This window comes from Mugil cephalus, chromosome 11, assembly GCF_022458985.1.
Source record: "Mugil cephalus isolate CIBA_MC_2020 chromosome 11, CIBA_Mcephalus_1.1, whole genome shotgun sequence".
Taxonomy (NCBI): domain Eukaryota; kingdom Metazoa; phylum Chordata; class Actinopteri; order Mugiliformes; family Mugilidae; genus Mugil; species Mugil cephalus.
Window position 1 is genome coordinate 21,981,452 of NC_061780.1, and position 15,518 is coordinate 21,996,969.

The 15,518-nt window shown below is 42.1% G+C and overlaps 1 protein-coding gene across 1 annotated transcript in view; it reads right to left on the minus strand.

Annotated features, from left to right (window-relative positions):
• Window positions 1-12,544, minus strand: part of LOC125015849 (dolichyl-diphosphooligosaccharide--protein glycosyltransferase subunit STT3B-like) — a 56,954-nt gene extending 44,410 nt beyond the window's left edge. The window contains exon 1 of the mRNA XM_047597859.1: window positions 11,892-12,544. Coding sequence (XP_047453815.1) covers window positions 11,892-12,193 — 302 coding nt within the window. The 5' untranslated portion in view covers window positions 12,194-12,544. The remainder of the gene's footprint in view (window positions 1-11,891) is intronic.
• Between the last annotated feature and the right edge of the window lie 2,974 nt (window positions 12,545-15,518).

Genomic DNA, 15,518 nt, shown 5'->3' on the forward strand with positions numbered 1-15,518 from the left:
ACACACACACACACACACACACACACACAGCCCAACAACACTCATTTGATCGCCAGCAGATAGTGTGAGGACTGAAATGGTTGCAGATTACTTTTTTTTTTTTCAATGAAAAGTGACGATCTGCAAGTGCAGCACATTCACCCTAAACAGTTGCTGTTCAAGATAACTTGGAGCTAAATGAGTCAGACACGCAGTCCGATTCAATGTCTGTCTGTGTGGAGCAACAGTGAACTTGTCAGCTTCTCCTCACCGACAGGACGAGACACGGAAGAGAGAGGATACATGAGCAGAGGTTCAATGAAACGGAAACGGGCGCCGCTGAAAGGAGGAAGGAAGGAAAAAACGGACAAAAGGAGAAGGGATGCGTGTTATGACAAGAAACGCTTGTCATGATTATGTGAATAAATCCACTCCTTATCAATCCAAACGGTTGTAGGAGTGAAGCAACTGAGCCAACAAACAAGCAGCACAGGTTTTAGGGAAGAGAGCTGGTGAGCAAGCAAACAAACAAACAAGTGAACCTCAGCAAAACACATCTTTATTTTATTTAAACTGAGGCCTTGAAGCTGTTTGGCCTATGAACCTGAAGAACCAATCACTTCTCGCTGCATCGAGTAACCAATTAAAAATGGATGGGCAAAGTCCACTGACACTGTGACACAGAAAAAACAAAATGCGCTGCAGTAAAACCTCTCATCGAGTTCAGTGCCTTGGTTAAATCATGATCGCGGTGCAGCTTCTGGGCTTCTTTCTGTGCCAGACGCAGCAGTGAATCATACAACCTTTGTAATTAATAAGCCTGTGCAATACTTTTTACCTAGTTAAAAACACAAATGTGTATAATTCTAAGACAGACGTTTAAAATTAATTATTCATAAGTGTCTAAAGTTAAATTAATGGAGTGCCCTGCTATGACGGTAGCTTTAAAAGGGCTTTCTCACCTTCACTCCATGTGATGAAATTTTATATTATGGATATTAGCTCGCTATGAACTAGTCAATCAAAGAAAACTTCTAAAAAAAAAAAAAAATTTGTCTGGTTGTGAATCGGAGCCAACAGCATATTTTTGTTTTTCTTTCTTGTAAGCCCCCACCAACCAGTCATGTTTCCTATGAAAACTCTTTCTGCAGAACGATGTGTGAAAACCTGTGTCATCATTAGTATCACAATGACTTTTGAGCTATAAAAGACACGTAGATGATGCGTAATTCCTCACCAGAGGACATCCGGATCAAACTGACACAGAAGCTACAGCGACACTACAGAACCTAGAGCCGTAGCTGACGTGGACCTACCAAGAAATGAAATAACTACATATCGTGGCAACACAAAGCTCAAGAGCTGCGACTGGTCCACTTGGTCGTAACGCGTTTCTTTTTTAGTATATCCAACTGATTCTCCATCTCTGCAATTTTCACATTGGTTGTTCTGGGTCGATACAGATGGAACACATCAAGGAAAAGTGAACCGAGAAGGTTCAGAGAAAGATTTGCGCGACTCAATTTTGGTGACATTTTGTCGAACGTTTCAGTCATCAGTGTCGAAAGTAAAGCAGGAAATACAAACAAAAATTAACCTGATCAGCAAAAAAGACACAGCACCGACTAGCACAAGACAGACTGACGAGTGCACAAGTATAAAAGACTTGCACCAGCTACATGCGTAGGCTCTGCCATGTATGTCCCGCGGTAACCTAAAAGAGCCTTAAGTAGAGAGAAGTATTTCCATCTCAAGAACATTACAGGGATATTTTACACAGTTTAATATGATTGTCAATACTTTCCACTGTGTTTATGTTAATACTGAGGAAGATACAAGCCTGCATGTAATCAAAGCAAAGAAATTTCATTCACAGCGGTTTGCCCACTCATGTGATGGCGGTAAGATAGAGCCGACACTCTCGAGTGAAGAGAATGAATTTGACCGGCGCTCAGCAGCAGACCATTTATATTTCACACTTAAAAGACATCCGTCGATAATTGTCCGGATAAATATAAGCATACAGACACACAAAGAAAGCTAGAGTCAATTCCACACCTGGAAAATAATCTTTCAGGAGGAGGGCGAATGCAGGCGAGGGGAAGTTATCCATAGCTAGTGCCCACATGTATAGAAATAAGAAGAGAGTCAATGTTTGGACACATTTTTGCACCAGCTGCTTCATTCTTCATGCAAACCATCCAGTTCCCTTACAAATCCTACAGAAGGCGAACCATGGGAGTTAAAAATGTCGTCTAATCTATGTACTGTGAGCTCAAGTAAAAATACAAACATATGGCACTCCACATTTTGAGTGAGTGTGAGGTTTGTGTAACTTGCAAGGAAAGCCTTGCATGTAGTCGACGTCTTTGTAAAGTGATTAAAAGACTGTATGTGCTGCTCAGTATGCGTTAGCCATATGGAGGCACGCTGCCAGAGGTAGAGACCTTGTTAAATTGGCCATTCACCAAAATCGTCTTCAAATGATCTGAAATACAGTTAGTTTTTCCCCCTCTGTGTTATGTCTCACTCAAGATCTTATGGATATCTTTTAAAAAACACAAAATAAATGCATGATGTTTTATTTCAGCTTGATTAGCCTGGCGTAGCATGACTCAACGAGCGTGGTAACACGGTACATTCGTATTTCATTATGGGGTGTTTCAATACTACGACACTGCAAGAAATCAGAGCCATTTTGTGGAAAACAAAACCAACTCGACGGAGCTCAGATGATGCGAGTGACAAGATCCGATATAAAATTCCCTCACCCGAAGATTCATAGAAACTTTTCCTTTCTTCCACTCTCCTAGATCTTGTGTGCACCAGCTGTATAAGGTTCAATACGCAGGGCTGTGTGAGCTAATGTGGTGAGGAGAACGTAGCTCGTGCTTTGGCGCCACTGATCATAAACTCCGTAATGCTCTCTGTTATGTTTTTGGTGGTGAACCCTGAATAGCAATATCCTACAACCAGCTCACGAAACTTTTACAATGCATAATTTACACAATTTCTGTCTGACAGACTTGGTGCTCCAGAGTAAAGTGCTTCCACATCGCAGACATGTTCAATCACATGTCTTTGGTTTCTCTTCTTCTTCTGTTTTTTGGCAGCTTTAACACTAGCTGCCAAACAGAGAAAGACAAAGGCGTTTTCGCGCTACGACGACGTGTTTTTGGTTTATTGCAGACCTAAAATAAATAACTACAAAAGACTGGGGTTGGCTGAAACTGATCCAATGACAGTCGGGTTCGTTTTTGTTTCTACAGTACTTCCTGCTTCACTTTCAACAGCGGCATCTGAAGACAAGTCATAGAAATGTTTGTATCTCCAAACTTCTTCAGATAACTTTTTCTAAATGCGTTCCATCTTTACCGATGCAAATCAATCAATTCGAAAATTGTGGAGATGGAGAAGCAGCCGGAAATAGTAAAGTGAAAATATACTACGACCAAGCGTGGTTCTATTTCTGGGGAGGCGCCAGTCCGCGCTGTCGTCGTAACGTCTGTGTCAATTTAATGCAGAAGTCTAAACCACTTATTACTATAATCAGAAACCAATAAGTCATTCATCGCTTCACCTCATCTACATGACTTGACTCGCGTCCTGATATTGCTCTTTTTTTATCTACCAAGTACAGCTGTAATCATTGTAAAGCAACTAGTTCGAGCTCAAAACCGCTTGCTCTGCGTTTGAAGATCATGAAGCTTGCTTCCGCAGCAGTTCGCGGAGAAGCGGCTCCTGCCTTAGACTCTCGGATGCCAGCGGGGTCAGACCAACACACCTCCACACAGACGGAGACGGGTCCCGGAGAGACGCAAAGAGAAGCCAATTAGCTGCTGACGAGGGGGAAAACACGGCGGAGAAGGAGGAGAGGAGGAAGCTCAAAGAGTTGAGGCTGGCGGGGCGAATGGAAAACAAGTTAACTGACATGCAGAGATGTGGGTGCGCTCGTCACAAAGCCGGAGATCCTGACACTCAAGTCACATGACACCTGTTACTTGCTGGAGGTCAATCAAGAAGTGGTCTGGATACAGTGGAAGCTGAGTGAATCAAGCTCTGTTTAAGTCCAGAGGAGGCGTTGGCTCCTTAAGGGAGTCGTCGGATTTATAAAAAAGAAAAAAGAAGAAGAAATAGAAATTAGACACAGGCCTCATGTGTCTAATAAAAAACACATTCTGCTGCATCTGTGAGCCTTACTTTTCCTTCTTTGGCATCACACAACCTCCTTTGTTTGTTGCTAAAGTTATTTGCAGGCATGCTGAAAGGTAGCAACCATGAGAACATTGCATGGATGGAGAACATCTGTCGGAACTGGGGCAGTGATTAAAGGATGAATCACCAATGTTCCCACGGATGTAGTTGCGTTTGCATGATTAGTTGTATTAGTTGTATGTGGGCAGCTGTGACCTAAAGCAAAGAAGCCATGAAATAAAACCAGGCTGATTTCTAACAATCCAAAAAAAAAAAAAACAACGGAAAACAAACAGCAGAAAACAGGACGCGGTCGGGAGACGTCTGACAAGAACAAGGGAGTTTATTGCACTGTCGTTTCATCACCACTATCTGTCAGTACACTTATACCAGGCCCGGTGCTTTGGGACAAAGAAAAACTAGCTCTTGGATTAATATCACAGACGAACGCCACGGCACATCCCAGTCCTGCCTAGTAGTGAGTTCGCAGATGAAAAGCGATGAAAGAGGAACCGTCCGGCTACAGTGTGCGATGACGTAGAGTTCACAGCTCGAGCAGCAGCCAGACCGCAGTGCATAGTCCAACAAATACAAACGCAGCGTGATCATGTGTGAAATCTGCATTTACTTCCTCCTACTGCAATTTTGCAGTTTAACATTCGGATATATCAACAGGAAGAAAAAAAAAACACTCTTTCATGCATTTTCAAGTGAGCTACTTTATGAACTTATAGGCATAGTATGTCTTCCTCTGTTAAAACAAATGGACCCTGAAGTGGTTAGAGTGTGTTTACATTAAGGCCAGGCTGTATTACCTTTCCTTCTGAATGATAGCTTAAAATGACTCATCCTCATTCTGCTTGTTGCATAATGAAACAGCAGAACAACCGTTATGTAAGCAGAAAGAAGGGAAACCTTCCACATGTACACAGTGGTGAGGCATTTCCTGGAGGGAAACAAATTACTTAACAGAATTGGGCTTCAGGTCGGGGAAAAAAGTAAATAAATAAAAAATACTTGTGACGCTTTTTTTTTTTTATGTTCATGCCATGCGGGTGCTGTAAGCTGCAGAAATAGGACAGAGAGGGAGATGGTGATGTTGCAAGATGGCTAATCTGACAACATCTTGAAGAGACCAGAGTCGGACTTTGTTCAATTTACGGTTGCAAAACATGCAGCGCCGCGATTACACACTCTCCGTCACTATGTGTTTTCTTATCTGGCTACGTTCATTCTTACTATACGCAGTTTTTACATATCATTTCCCTGAGATCGCTTCAACTCTAAAGTCAGATGATAATACTTAGACAAAGAAACCAGATACACATTTGTACAATACCTCAAAGCCAAAATATGAATTTGTGGATAGATTTTTAACACAACAGTCCTGCACTAAACCATATGAAGGTCATGATATTCGGCAGAAAGAGCTGTTGATACAGCTGTGTTTCCACTTCGTATCATTTTTGAATTGTATTGTTTCTATTATTTTGAGAGACCCATTTTTTCAGTGGGCTGAGCTAAATACCAGAAACACTTTAATTCAACCCAGTTGGTCATACGGTTGAGTCACAGTCTTTCTGACGCTTTTTCAGCATGAACTGAACATTAGAACAACCACGAAGAGGGATTTAGTGGTGAACTGTCATATTAAAATACATTCATTTTCACCCGATGTTTTAGGGAGAGATCCCATAGATGTCCTATAGAACAGATATATAACTTATTCTTTTATTAAATAAACTACATAGCCTTATGTTATCTTATTCTCATGACAGCATTTCATTTCTGTCTCTGCATGGTTGGGCATTTACAATTCTTCTCCTCTGCACAGGATTGCCAAAGCGCAGTTTTGAAGCTCCCAGACTGTCACACAAAGCTGCAAACACTCTTAATTATGCATAACATTACACATTGATATTTTATATAAAAATTCTGCAGCTGTATATTTTAACATCAAGTTCAGTCATCTTCTTTCTGACAAGCATTGGAATTAAATTGACAGTTTTCCTCAGTGTTGTTATAAAAAATAAAAACACACACGCACACAAGCTGCACAATTTGCATTGTAAATATTGCATTACCATTAACAACCTTTCCTGTCTGATAAAACCAGGAATTACTGGAAGTAGTATCTGTGATAACTGTAATAAGCATCATATTACTGCATTACTGCAGTATCAGGCCCCTTTTAATGTCGAGCTCTCACCAACTAACACAAATGAACACTAAAAGCTTCACAAAAGTAGGCTCCATTACAAGGCTGCAGCACAGGATTGATTATTTTGTAGACAGACCCCAAACAAAAACTCAAAATCAACGCCACAAACTGGAAAAAGGCATCAATTTACCAGGAAAGGAAACATGTGCAATGAGTGTGGAGTAAAGTCCAAACTGCACAAGGTCGCCGTCGCCCAGCGGGTCTGTCAGGCTGCCTGTGCGCGAGCCAAGCCGCCTACGGCCCCTCGTCTCCTAGCTCCGTTACTAGCAGCCAGCACATTTGCTGGCCTGTCCAGTGGAAGCACTGACACTTGGAGGACTCACTGCCACCAAAGAATCAGGTGTCAGGTGGACCAGTTCAGCGCGTTGGCACGGTTGACCAGAAACTCAAACTGTAGTGACCCGCGTGACCGAGCAGAATGCACCACTGAAGGCACCTAACAGGATGCAACAGCATTTGCTCTCATGAATCATCATCACCACCAAAAAATTCAGACAGGGCCTCGCAGTGCATTGCTGACTCAGATCCGATTTTTTGTTTTACACTGTGGTTCTGAGACAAGGACTTACTGTCACAAAACCTGGGGATAAAAAAAAAGAAGAAAAAAAAGAAAATAAAAGAATAGAACTGTCATCTGACCTCAACAGCAGCGCAGGGGATGAAATGATTAAGCAGAAACAAGTGGGAAAAGAAATAGATCTGAAGAGACAGCCAGTGTAAATGAAGCCAACAGGGCTAAACGTGGGATCTGCTTCCCCATTCTGTTTCAAGCATGCTCTTTTTCAATTCTCCACCTCAGCCTGCCTCCCATTTCATTTCAGTCTTCAAAAGAATCTTTTCCTCTAAAGAAAATACAGAGGAAGAGCTGGCTCTTTTCAGACAGATGTATAACAGCAACGCAGCCTGGACTAGGGCCCGACCGATTTAATCTGCCAATTACAGTCAATTGAGAATAATTGACCAAAAGTTGGCCAATTGACGCAGATGTTAACACTTAATTTTCACTAATAAAACGCAGGTAATGTGGTATTTTTCTTCTGTGTCATGTATCCAGTAGAGGATGCTCTGGCTCCTTTCATGTCACGGTCACGGCTCACGGAAGAGTTAAGTACCACTGAAGAGCTGACAGCGCATCTACTTCACCAGGTCATTACACTATTTGCCTCACTGGTAAATTGGGGTAAATAATAATAATAGTTTGTGAAATAGATAAGAAATAATAAGAACTCAACAAGTTTCCCATTTACCATGACATACCTTGTTGTGCCTGATATGATATCAAGCTAAAGTTGGGACAAAGGAGCCTAAAAATTACTTTGATACTCACTTTAACTGAGTCACTCAGCTGAAGTTGGGATGATGCTGGAGTAACTAGCTTAAACATTACCTCTCTACCTAAAGTTAGGACAACACTAGGATAACTAGCTTAAATATTACCTCTCTACCTAAAGTTAGGATAACACTAGGATAACTAGCTTAAATATTACCTCTCTACCTAAAGTTAGGACAACACTAGGATAACTAGCTTAAATATTGCATTGCTAAAGACTTTAACCAAGTGAGTAACGGCTAAAGTTAGGATAACATTAGGATAGCTAGCTTAAATATTACCTTGTTAAAGACTGGAAGTCAGTAACGGCACCATGAATGTAACAGTAGCGTTACGGTACACAACGTGTGTGTACAAGATATGACCGAAGCAAATTAGCATGACATGTCACTGCTGTGCAAAAACAGTTGTGGGCTACATTTATTTTCAGCTGCGCAGGAACTGTGTTTTTTAACTTATGTCGTTAAGAAGGAAAAACGCGATTCTGGTCGAAGTTAATATTTATCATGTTTTTGGTTTATTTTATGTTCAAAATGCTCATATTGAAACTATATTTAAGCCATCATAAGCATGTTTTTTGAAAATGTTGAAAATGTAAACTTTTAATCGGTTGTCCTTATATCAGACCTGGCATCGGCCCTAAAATATCCATATCGGTCAGGTCCTAGTCTGGACCTGTAATGTGGCACAACTGATAACCCATTCTGCAGCCTGGGCTCAATAACGGCACACAGACCATCGACCACATCCTCAATAAACACATGGCCGTTTGTCATTATCTCTCGTTTATGAATGTTAGGACAAAAAGCGCAATACTCTTGTATTAGACGGGACCCAGCATAATCTCACTGTGTCTATAGGTAACAAGGTTCATTTGAACATGGTTCATTCATCCTGGTACAGGTCCTTCCAAAACGCAGCCTCAGTGTTATTACATAGGTTAGGTTTTAATATAATGTTATCAAACGTAAATCAAAGAGAATCCATTTATTCTGTATAATCTAGATCAACCTTCAATATGTATAACTTTAATTAAAACAAGATAAAGACCCATTCAGAGATGATTCAGTCTCTCTGGGATTCAAGGTGATTTTTAACATTACCTGCGCAGTCAGTAATTTTAATCACATCTGGAGCTTGTACGCGGGTAATTTTGCCACCTCCCCCACCCCTACCCTCTCCAGAAATAATTACCACTGCAATTACAATAATGTTTTTTGGCAAGGTTGCTGGTCCTCCAATTATTTAAACCCCATCTAGAGCCACATCCTTACATTTTACTGTGAGAAGAGAGGTATTTTATTTTTTTACCAAAGTCGTCTGGGAAATTTGACTTTTACATTTGCAATGAAATTTATTTTTGGTCACACCGACACAGAGGCACACACACAAACCTGGATCAGAGAGTTTTAGATTCACCCAGAAAGGGGAAGCGAATATCTGGAACATCCGATAGCATTTAGTCAAGGAATAATTTCACTCAAGACTATGTGGGGACCTCAAGGTGGCACCAGAGGAAAAAAGTCAAGATTATCACCCAAACTGAAGCCGTTATACTCTGGGGACCACAAGTGGCTGTGTTCTCGTACATATATTTCCAATTTGAAAACAAGATTTCAAATTTGACTAGATACGCGGCTTGAGATTTCACACCTTGAGCTATTTCCTTATTCAGTTCCGCTAAACATTTCGGTCAGAAACGCAACAGCAAAAGGATACTGAACGGTTCCCTGTCTGCACTGATCTGGACATAGAAGTGACACAGATTTGAAGTTAAATTTGCCTACAAGCCACAACTCACTGAGCTGGAACCTTAAGCAAAAGCTGATTGGTGGATCAGATGCTGTCTGCTTGCTCCGAGGGAGGTCCAGCTCACAGGCGAGCAACCTTTAGTGCAACCAGACAGAGACGCAAGTACTAATGAAGCCGTTTTATTTTTTTTTTTCTTTCTGATGCCGCTCTGTGCATGATTAACACAGTCCAAACTCAAAGCGTGGCTAACCGTCTACAGGGGCCATCTGCCTGATGTCAGTCCCGACCCGCTTTGCTGTCAGTTGTAATAGCTTCGATCTAGAACTTCTGAAGGAAGGGGACTATTAACAAGTCACATCAAAGGGACACTGGAAAGGATGTGCATGTTATATATATATATAGAGAGAGACAGAGAGAGAAATAGACAGTGAACAAACAGGGGTGATGCGACTTTTGGCCCTCTTGCGATCTTCTTGCAAACATAAGTGACAGAATGAAAGACAGGCCCCTTGCAGTGAAGTTATGACGTATGTACAGTGATCGGAAACCATTGTGGGTCCTGCGTTGCAACCTTGATGCTTCAACAGTTTTGACCTCTGAGTAATCACCCTCCTTCTACAGGCTGAGAATATTTGTTTGAGGGGAACACAATGTGTTCAAACTCCAGCCCGGTGCTTAGCACAGGCAAAGACTCTGTACTTCCCTTCTGCAAAATGCATGTGCGCGCACACATACACAAGAGATTTCCCCCTATTCAAGGTGAGGCGGATTGCCCTGCAACCACTATCGTAAAGCGTACTACATTCTGCCGTGATCCAGCTTAAATAAAAAATAAGAGTACTTCTTGCATCAGTAAGGGGTGGAATTTGTGTCAAATATTAGCTCACCTTAATAGTTTTTTTTATCATCTTAACCACACCGACGCACACGCAATATTCCACACGTTACCTCTGCGATCTAACCATCTAGTTTACATAATGCTGCCAGTCTGATAGCAAAGGGAGACTGATAGAACAATGAAGCAGTGTATGAATAAATTTCACTCCATGTCATGCCATGTTAGGCTTTCAGACAGTGACAAACAGGGGAAAAAAAAAAAAAAAACTGAAGGATTCTCGCCCAGCCAAAAGCTTTCAAGCCTCCTCTTTTATTCCGCAGACAAGACATGAAGCTGGCAGTTTAATCCACACTGCTGGTCTCAGAATAATCATTAAATGCTTTCAGTGATGCAATGCAGGCTTGGGCCAGGCAACAGTCCCTTAGAGTAAAAAATAAAAAATAAAAAAAATAAAGAGGAGCTTGGACAATTTCTGGCAGAGGACACGGTGGCACAGAATTTGATGGAAACGAAACGGTTAATATGTTACGTTCAACAAAACATGCATCAATACCGGTTCGACGGAGCACTTGCTTGTTCAACCTTAGGCAAAGCTTGACACACATGTGTGTGATGGGAACACAAACACGAAAAAGTACAAAACCTGACTGAACAGGCTGCAAACCTCACTGGCTGAACAACTGTTGGCTGAATGAGGCAAGACCTTTTCACACCTGAGGTAAAACCAACGGCATGTTCGGCGAACCTGCCAAAGCTTGGGAAAATGTCCCCGCTGCATTTGGAATATGCGCCAGCACATCATAGGTCTGGGGGGGTGAGGTGCAACTTTAAATCCGCTGCGTGCATTGTGAAAAATAGGCATGGGAGCACTCAGCTGGCACACAAAGTAAAAACCAGAGGCTTGCGCGGTCAGGGCTGGTTTAACTGGAAATAAACAAGTCGGGACAGGGAAGATCTGGAGGTAAACAAAATCTGTTCTACAAGGACTCCAGTAGGACTCCAGTTACCTCATGGCTGCTTCTTTCCGGGTTCAGCCGCGTCAGATGAAGCTGTCACTATTGTCCTCATTTACTCTACCATGACCTCCTCCCCCCCTCCTCTGGCTGTTCCAATGTTGCCCTTTGTAAAGTACTACAACACATTCACAGGCGTTGCACGACTTTGCACACTGACTGAATTACTTTGGGTTCACCTTGTATTTTTTTTTTCCTTTAAAAAAAAAAACAGCATTATAATAAGGAAAAGACACAATACGTGGAAGACTCGTCTACAAAAGGGCACGAGCTCCGTCCAAGATGATTGTCTGATGACTCGACAATAATAATTAATCACATAAGTCGGTAAAGACGAGCTTCCTTCGTGCAGAATCCCCGTAATAGGTCAATTTGTGTGTTTTTGTGTCAGCGAAGACGTTGCTTTTTTGGAATTTTTGCCGCGTGACGAGATAAGATAAGAGCAGTGTCTTAAAAAGAAACTTCCTGACAAGTGCTGCCAAGGACCTCCAGCGTCCACAATGTAGCAGCGCGCCTCGAGTCACAACCTCAAACCCAGCTGCGTGTGTGTGGACACAAACTCACCAGGGGTCAAACTCGTGAATGATGCTCTCGAAGCGTATGACAGCGAAGAGCCTGGAGCTGAAGCCGGCCAGCCAGGCCAGGAACAGGATGGTGAAAGACAGCAGCGACTGCCACCCGGCCGGCTGCGACAGGCCGCCGGACAGACCTCCACCACCACCACCACCTCCTCCTCCGGATCCGGGTCCGGCGTTGGTGCCTCTCTCCGCCACCGCCGTGCTGCTGCGCCCGTTCCCGGAGTACGACGCTCCGGAGTTCAGCGAGGATTTGTGTTTGTTGTCGGAAACCGGGTGATGCTCCGCCATATTCTACGTCAGTCCCGTCGCGGTGAGCGTGCAAGCGGGCAAAAAAAAAAAGACAGAAAGAAAGAAAGAAAACGAAGCTATCTGGTATTACACAGGAAAGAAAAGCACCCCCCCTTTCTTCCTTCTCTCTGCCACGCTCCACTTCCGAAACCACTTGCACCACGTTCCTTGCGCGCCCCGCACACCCCCCCCAAAAAACACCCGTGGCGATTCCAAACTTTCTAACCTTGCCTTCCCACCCACCGCAACAAAAAAAAGCAGATAAATGGTCCCAGGGAGTCACATAGCAACGCGGTTTTGCAGCAGCACACTGGAAGTGACACACGCGGCTCGGGTAGTTCCTCCTTCCTTCCTTCCTTGGAGCTGGATGAGGGAGGGCGGGGAGGCGGGATCAGAGAGTCAGCCTCTCACGTCGAGACAGGTACGGTGGAGGGGGACGCGACTCCGGGAGAGGCCCAATCCCACTGCAGGACACGAGTGACTGACAGCCCCCTCGACCAATGATTAGAGAGCCACACGAGCTTCGAGGATGAGCACGGGAGATGACGGACAGGATGGAGAGCGTATGGCACGCGAACAGCGCAGGAGCGCCGGGGCCCGCACGAGCCAATGGAATAAATGAATGTCACAGAAAAATATTGAATAAATGTATCTGGCAGCGACAGAGCCAGTGTGACACGAGAGAGGCCCAGGCCCCGGACCAAGGTTAGGCCTCGGATTAACTCGTTCACACCGGAAGTAATGAGCCCTTACATACGGATACTGGGACGTCTTGATTGGATGGAGTTGGTTTCATCTGGAAGGTGTTGAAGGGATTTCCAACAGACTGTGACCAAGAGGAAGAAAAAAAAAGTTACAACTAATAAGAGGGAGCTAAAATAAATAAATTCACACTAAACTCTGGTGTGAATAACACAAACGCATGCGGTTTTACACAAACTTGCACAAATTCAAGCTGCTGATGTTGCTGTTTTTATTTATCACTTAATAGTTAACATTCTTTATCTGTACTGTTTTATTTCGTATCTGTGTACTATACTTATTTATGGGAAATAATCCAGGATTTAAGTTGCATTATTTCTTTACATGTCATGCTTCTGTAGTTGTGAATGGCAAATAAAAACCCTTGAATTCTAAATATACGCTACCAGTCAAAAGTTTTACTCAGCTCAATAACAAGGTGTGTCCGAACCTTTGACTGCTAGTAATCTGTGAAACTCATTAGCTTTTAGTTTTTATTCTGCTAGCTCTTGATAATATTAACATTATTATAGGCGTGGGTGGGTGACTTAGTCTCTAAAGCAGGCGTGTCAACCTCATTGTAGTATGTGGACACCATACAACCGAATTTAACCTCAAGCAGGCCTGAACAGTAATATGACAGCATAACCTGTAAATAATGAGAACTTCAGATTTTTTCTCTTGTTTAGTGCAAAGAAGTAAATTAGGAGAATGTTTACATTTAATAAGCTGTCCTTCAAAGATATTTTTTCCATTATTATTATTATTATTTCTGTTGTTATTGAGTGGTTGAGTAAGCCTATGTCTAGCAAACTGCAGGGGAATAATATCACTGGCCTGTACATATTTGTGTCAAAGTCAGATGTGTATCTTGAATGAACCTTTTACTCCTTCACACATCTTCTGCTAGAACCACTTTCACAACCTATCAGCACTCTGAAAGCATTTAATGTCTTTGCCTCCGTTTCTATAACTTATTAACTTTTTATGGAACAGGAGTACCATGCGATTCAGCAGAAGAAAAATGTAGCTCAACACTCAATACTGCGTGTGTCATGGCCTAGCAATGACCTACAATGGTTCATCTTTCTATCAGTAAACATCTTTGCTGGTGGATTAAAACAGCGCATTCCTCTAGCAGCTTTGGGAGTCTGAGACCATTAAATCTGTGTCTTGGATGCAAATAGACAGACAGGATCCATCCTACCATAAAGAGGAGAGGAATAGTCCTGAGGCAGAAGAGGTGCACTGCCCTGAGAAGACCTCCAGAGGTTGATAAGTATCTGCTTCAGACGGAGGCTTCCTGAACAAAACTAAATGTTTATAGACTGATAAACTACTACTGACATGATGAACATGATGGTCTCTTTTGAAAATAATTAATGAGCAGCAAATAACTACTTAATGCAGAGAGCTCTGTGACTGCAGGTTGTGAGTTGTAATGTTTTTTTGTTTTGTTTTTTGCAGGTTTGAATGAACACTGAGAGAATCCAAACATTTGCATTATATATTTGCATTATATATTTCTTTACATATTTAGATTTCTGAAAGGTTGCCCTTATACATTTGTTTAAAATTGAACACATGTTTGAAATTTGAAGTTTGTCTCCCACACATGATTCTTCTTCGTCTCATCTCTTTTATCAGTCTTCTTCCTGCCGTCTTGACGTTTGAAGAGCTGTGACACATAACCAGGTTCCCAGTCAGGAAGTCAAAATCTGATAATGGTTGACAGTGGTTTTTTAGCAGTTTTCAGATTAACTTTTAGTAAATGAGTAAAAGTACTAGAAAGAGGAATGTTTTTTGTGTGTGCAGTATTCACCTCTACAAAAGAGGTATCACGGGGTTCCACAAGGACCAATGCTTGGTCCTCTCAAGTTTAATTTTTATAGCTGGCAACATGTAACAGTATAATAGCTTAACGTCAGCTGTGGATTTCTTCATACTTGTGTTATTTCAATCTTTTGAAACGTATTCATTTTAATATCTCATTTTACACTGAAATGAAAGCATAGACCAAGTAAACAAGTTAAAGAAAAAAAGAACATGGAATCAAAATATAACCCAGAATCTATTGCAAACTTTCGACTCATCAAAGTAACCATCTTTTGCTGATTTAACATGTGAAGACACTTGTGACATTCTTTATATCTAAAATAGTTCTTCCCAATTTTCTTGCAGAGGTTCCCAGAAATGTGTGTCACATGTAGAATACTTTGCTTTCACTCTTCTGTCCAGTTCATCACAAACCAGCTCCATGGGGTTAAAGTCTAGAGACTGGGCCATAGTCCACTCCATGTGTTCAAGGTAGTTCTGGTAGAGTTTAGACTAAAGTTTTGGGTCATTATCTTGCAGTGGGTTAAAACCCTGAACCAACTATACCAGAGGATACTGTGTGCGTTTGTAAAACCTTTGACCGGTAGTGTATGTAAATTATTTTAAAGTTTATTGTTATTTGCATATGACATAGGCAAATTAGTCAATGGATCCGCAGGCACACGCAGTTGAACAAAGACACAGGACTAAGATTCATCTGCAAATTACCCGAAAGAAAAAACCTGCTGACTAAAAGACGTACAGTACA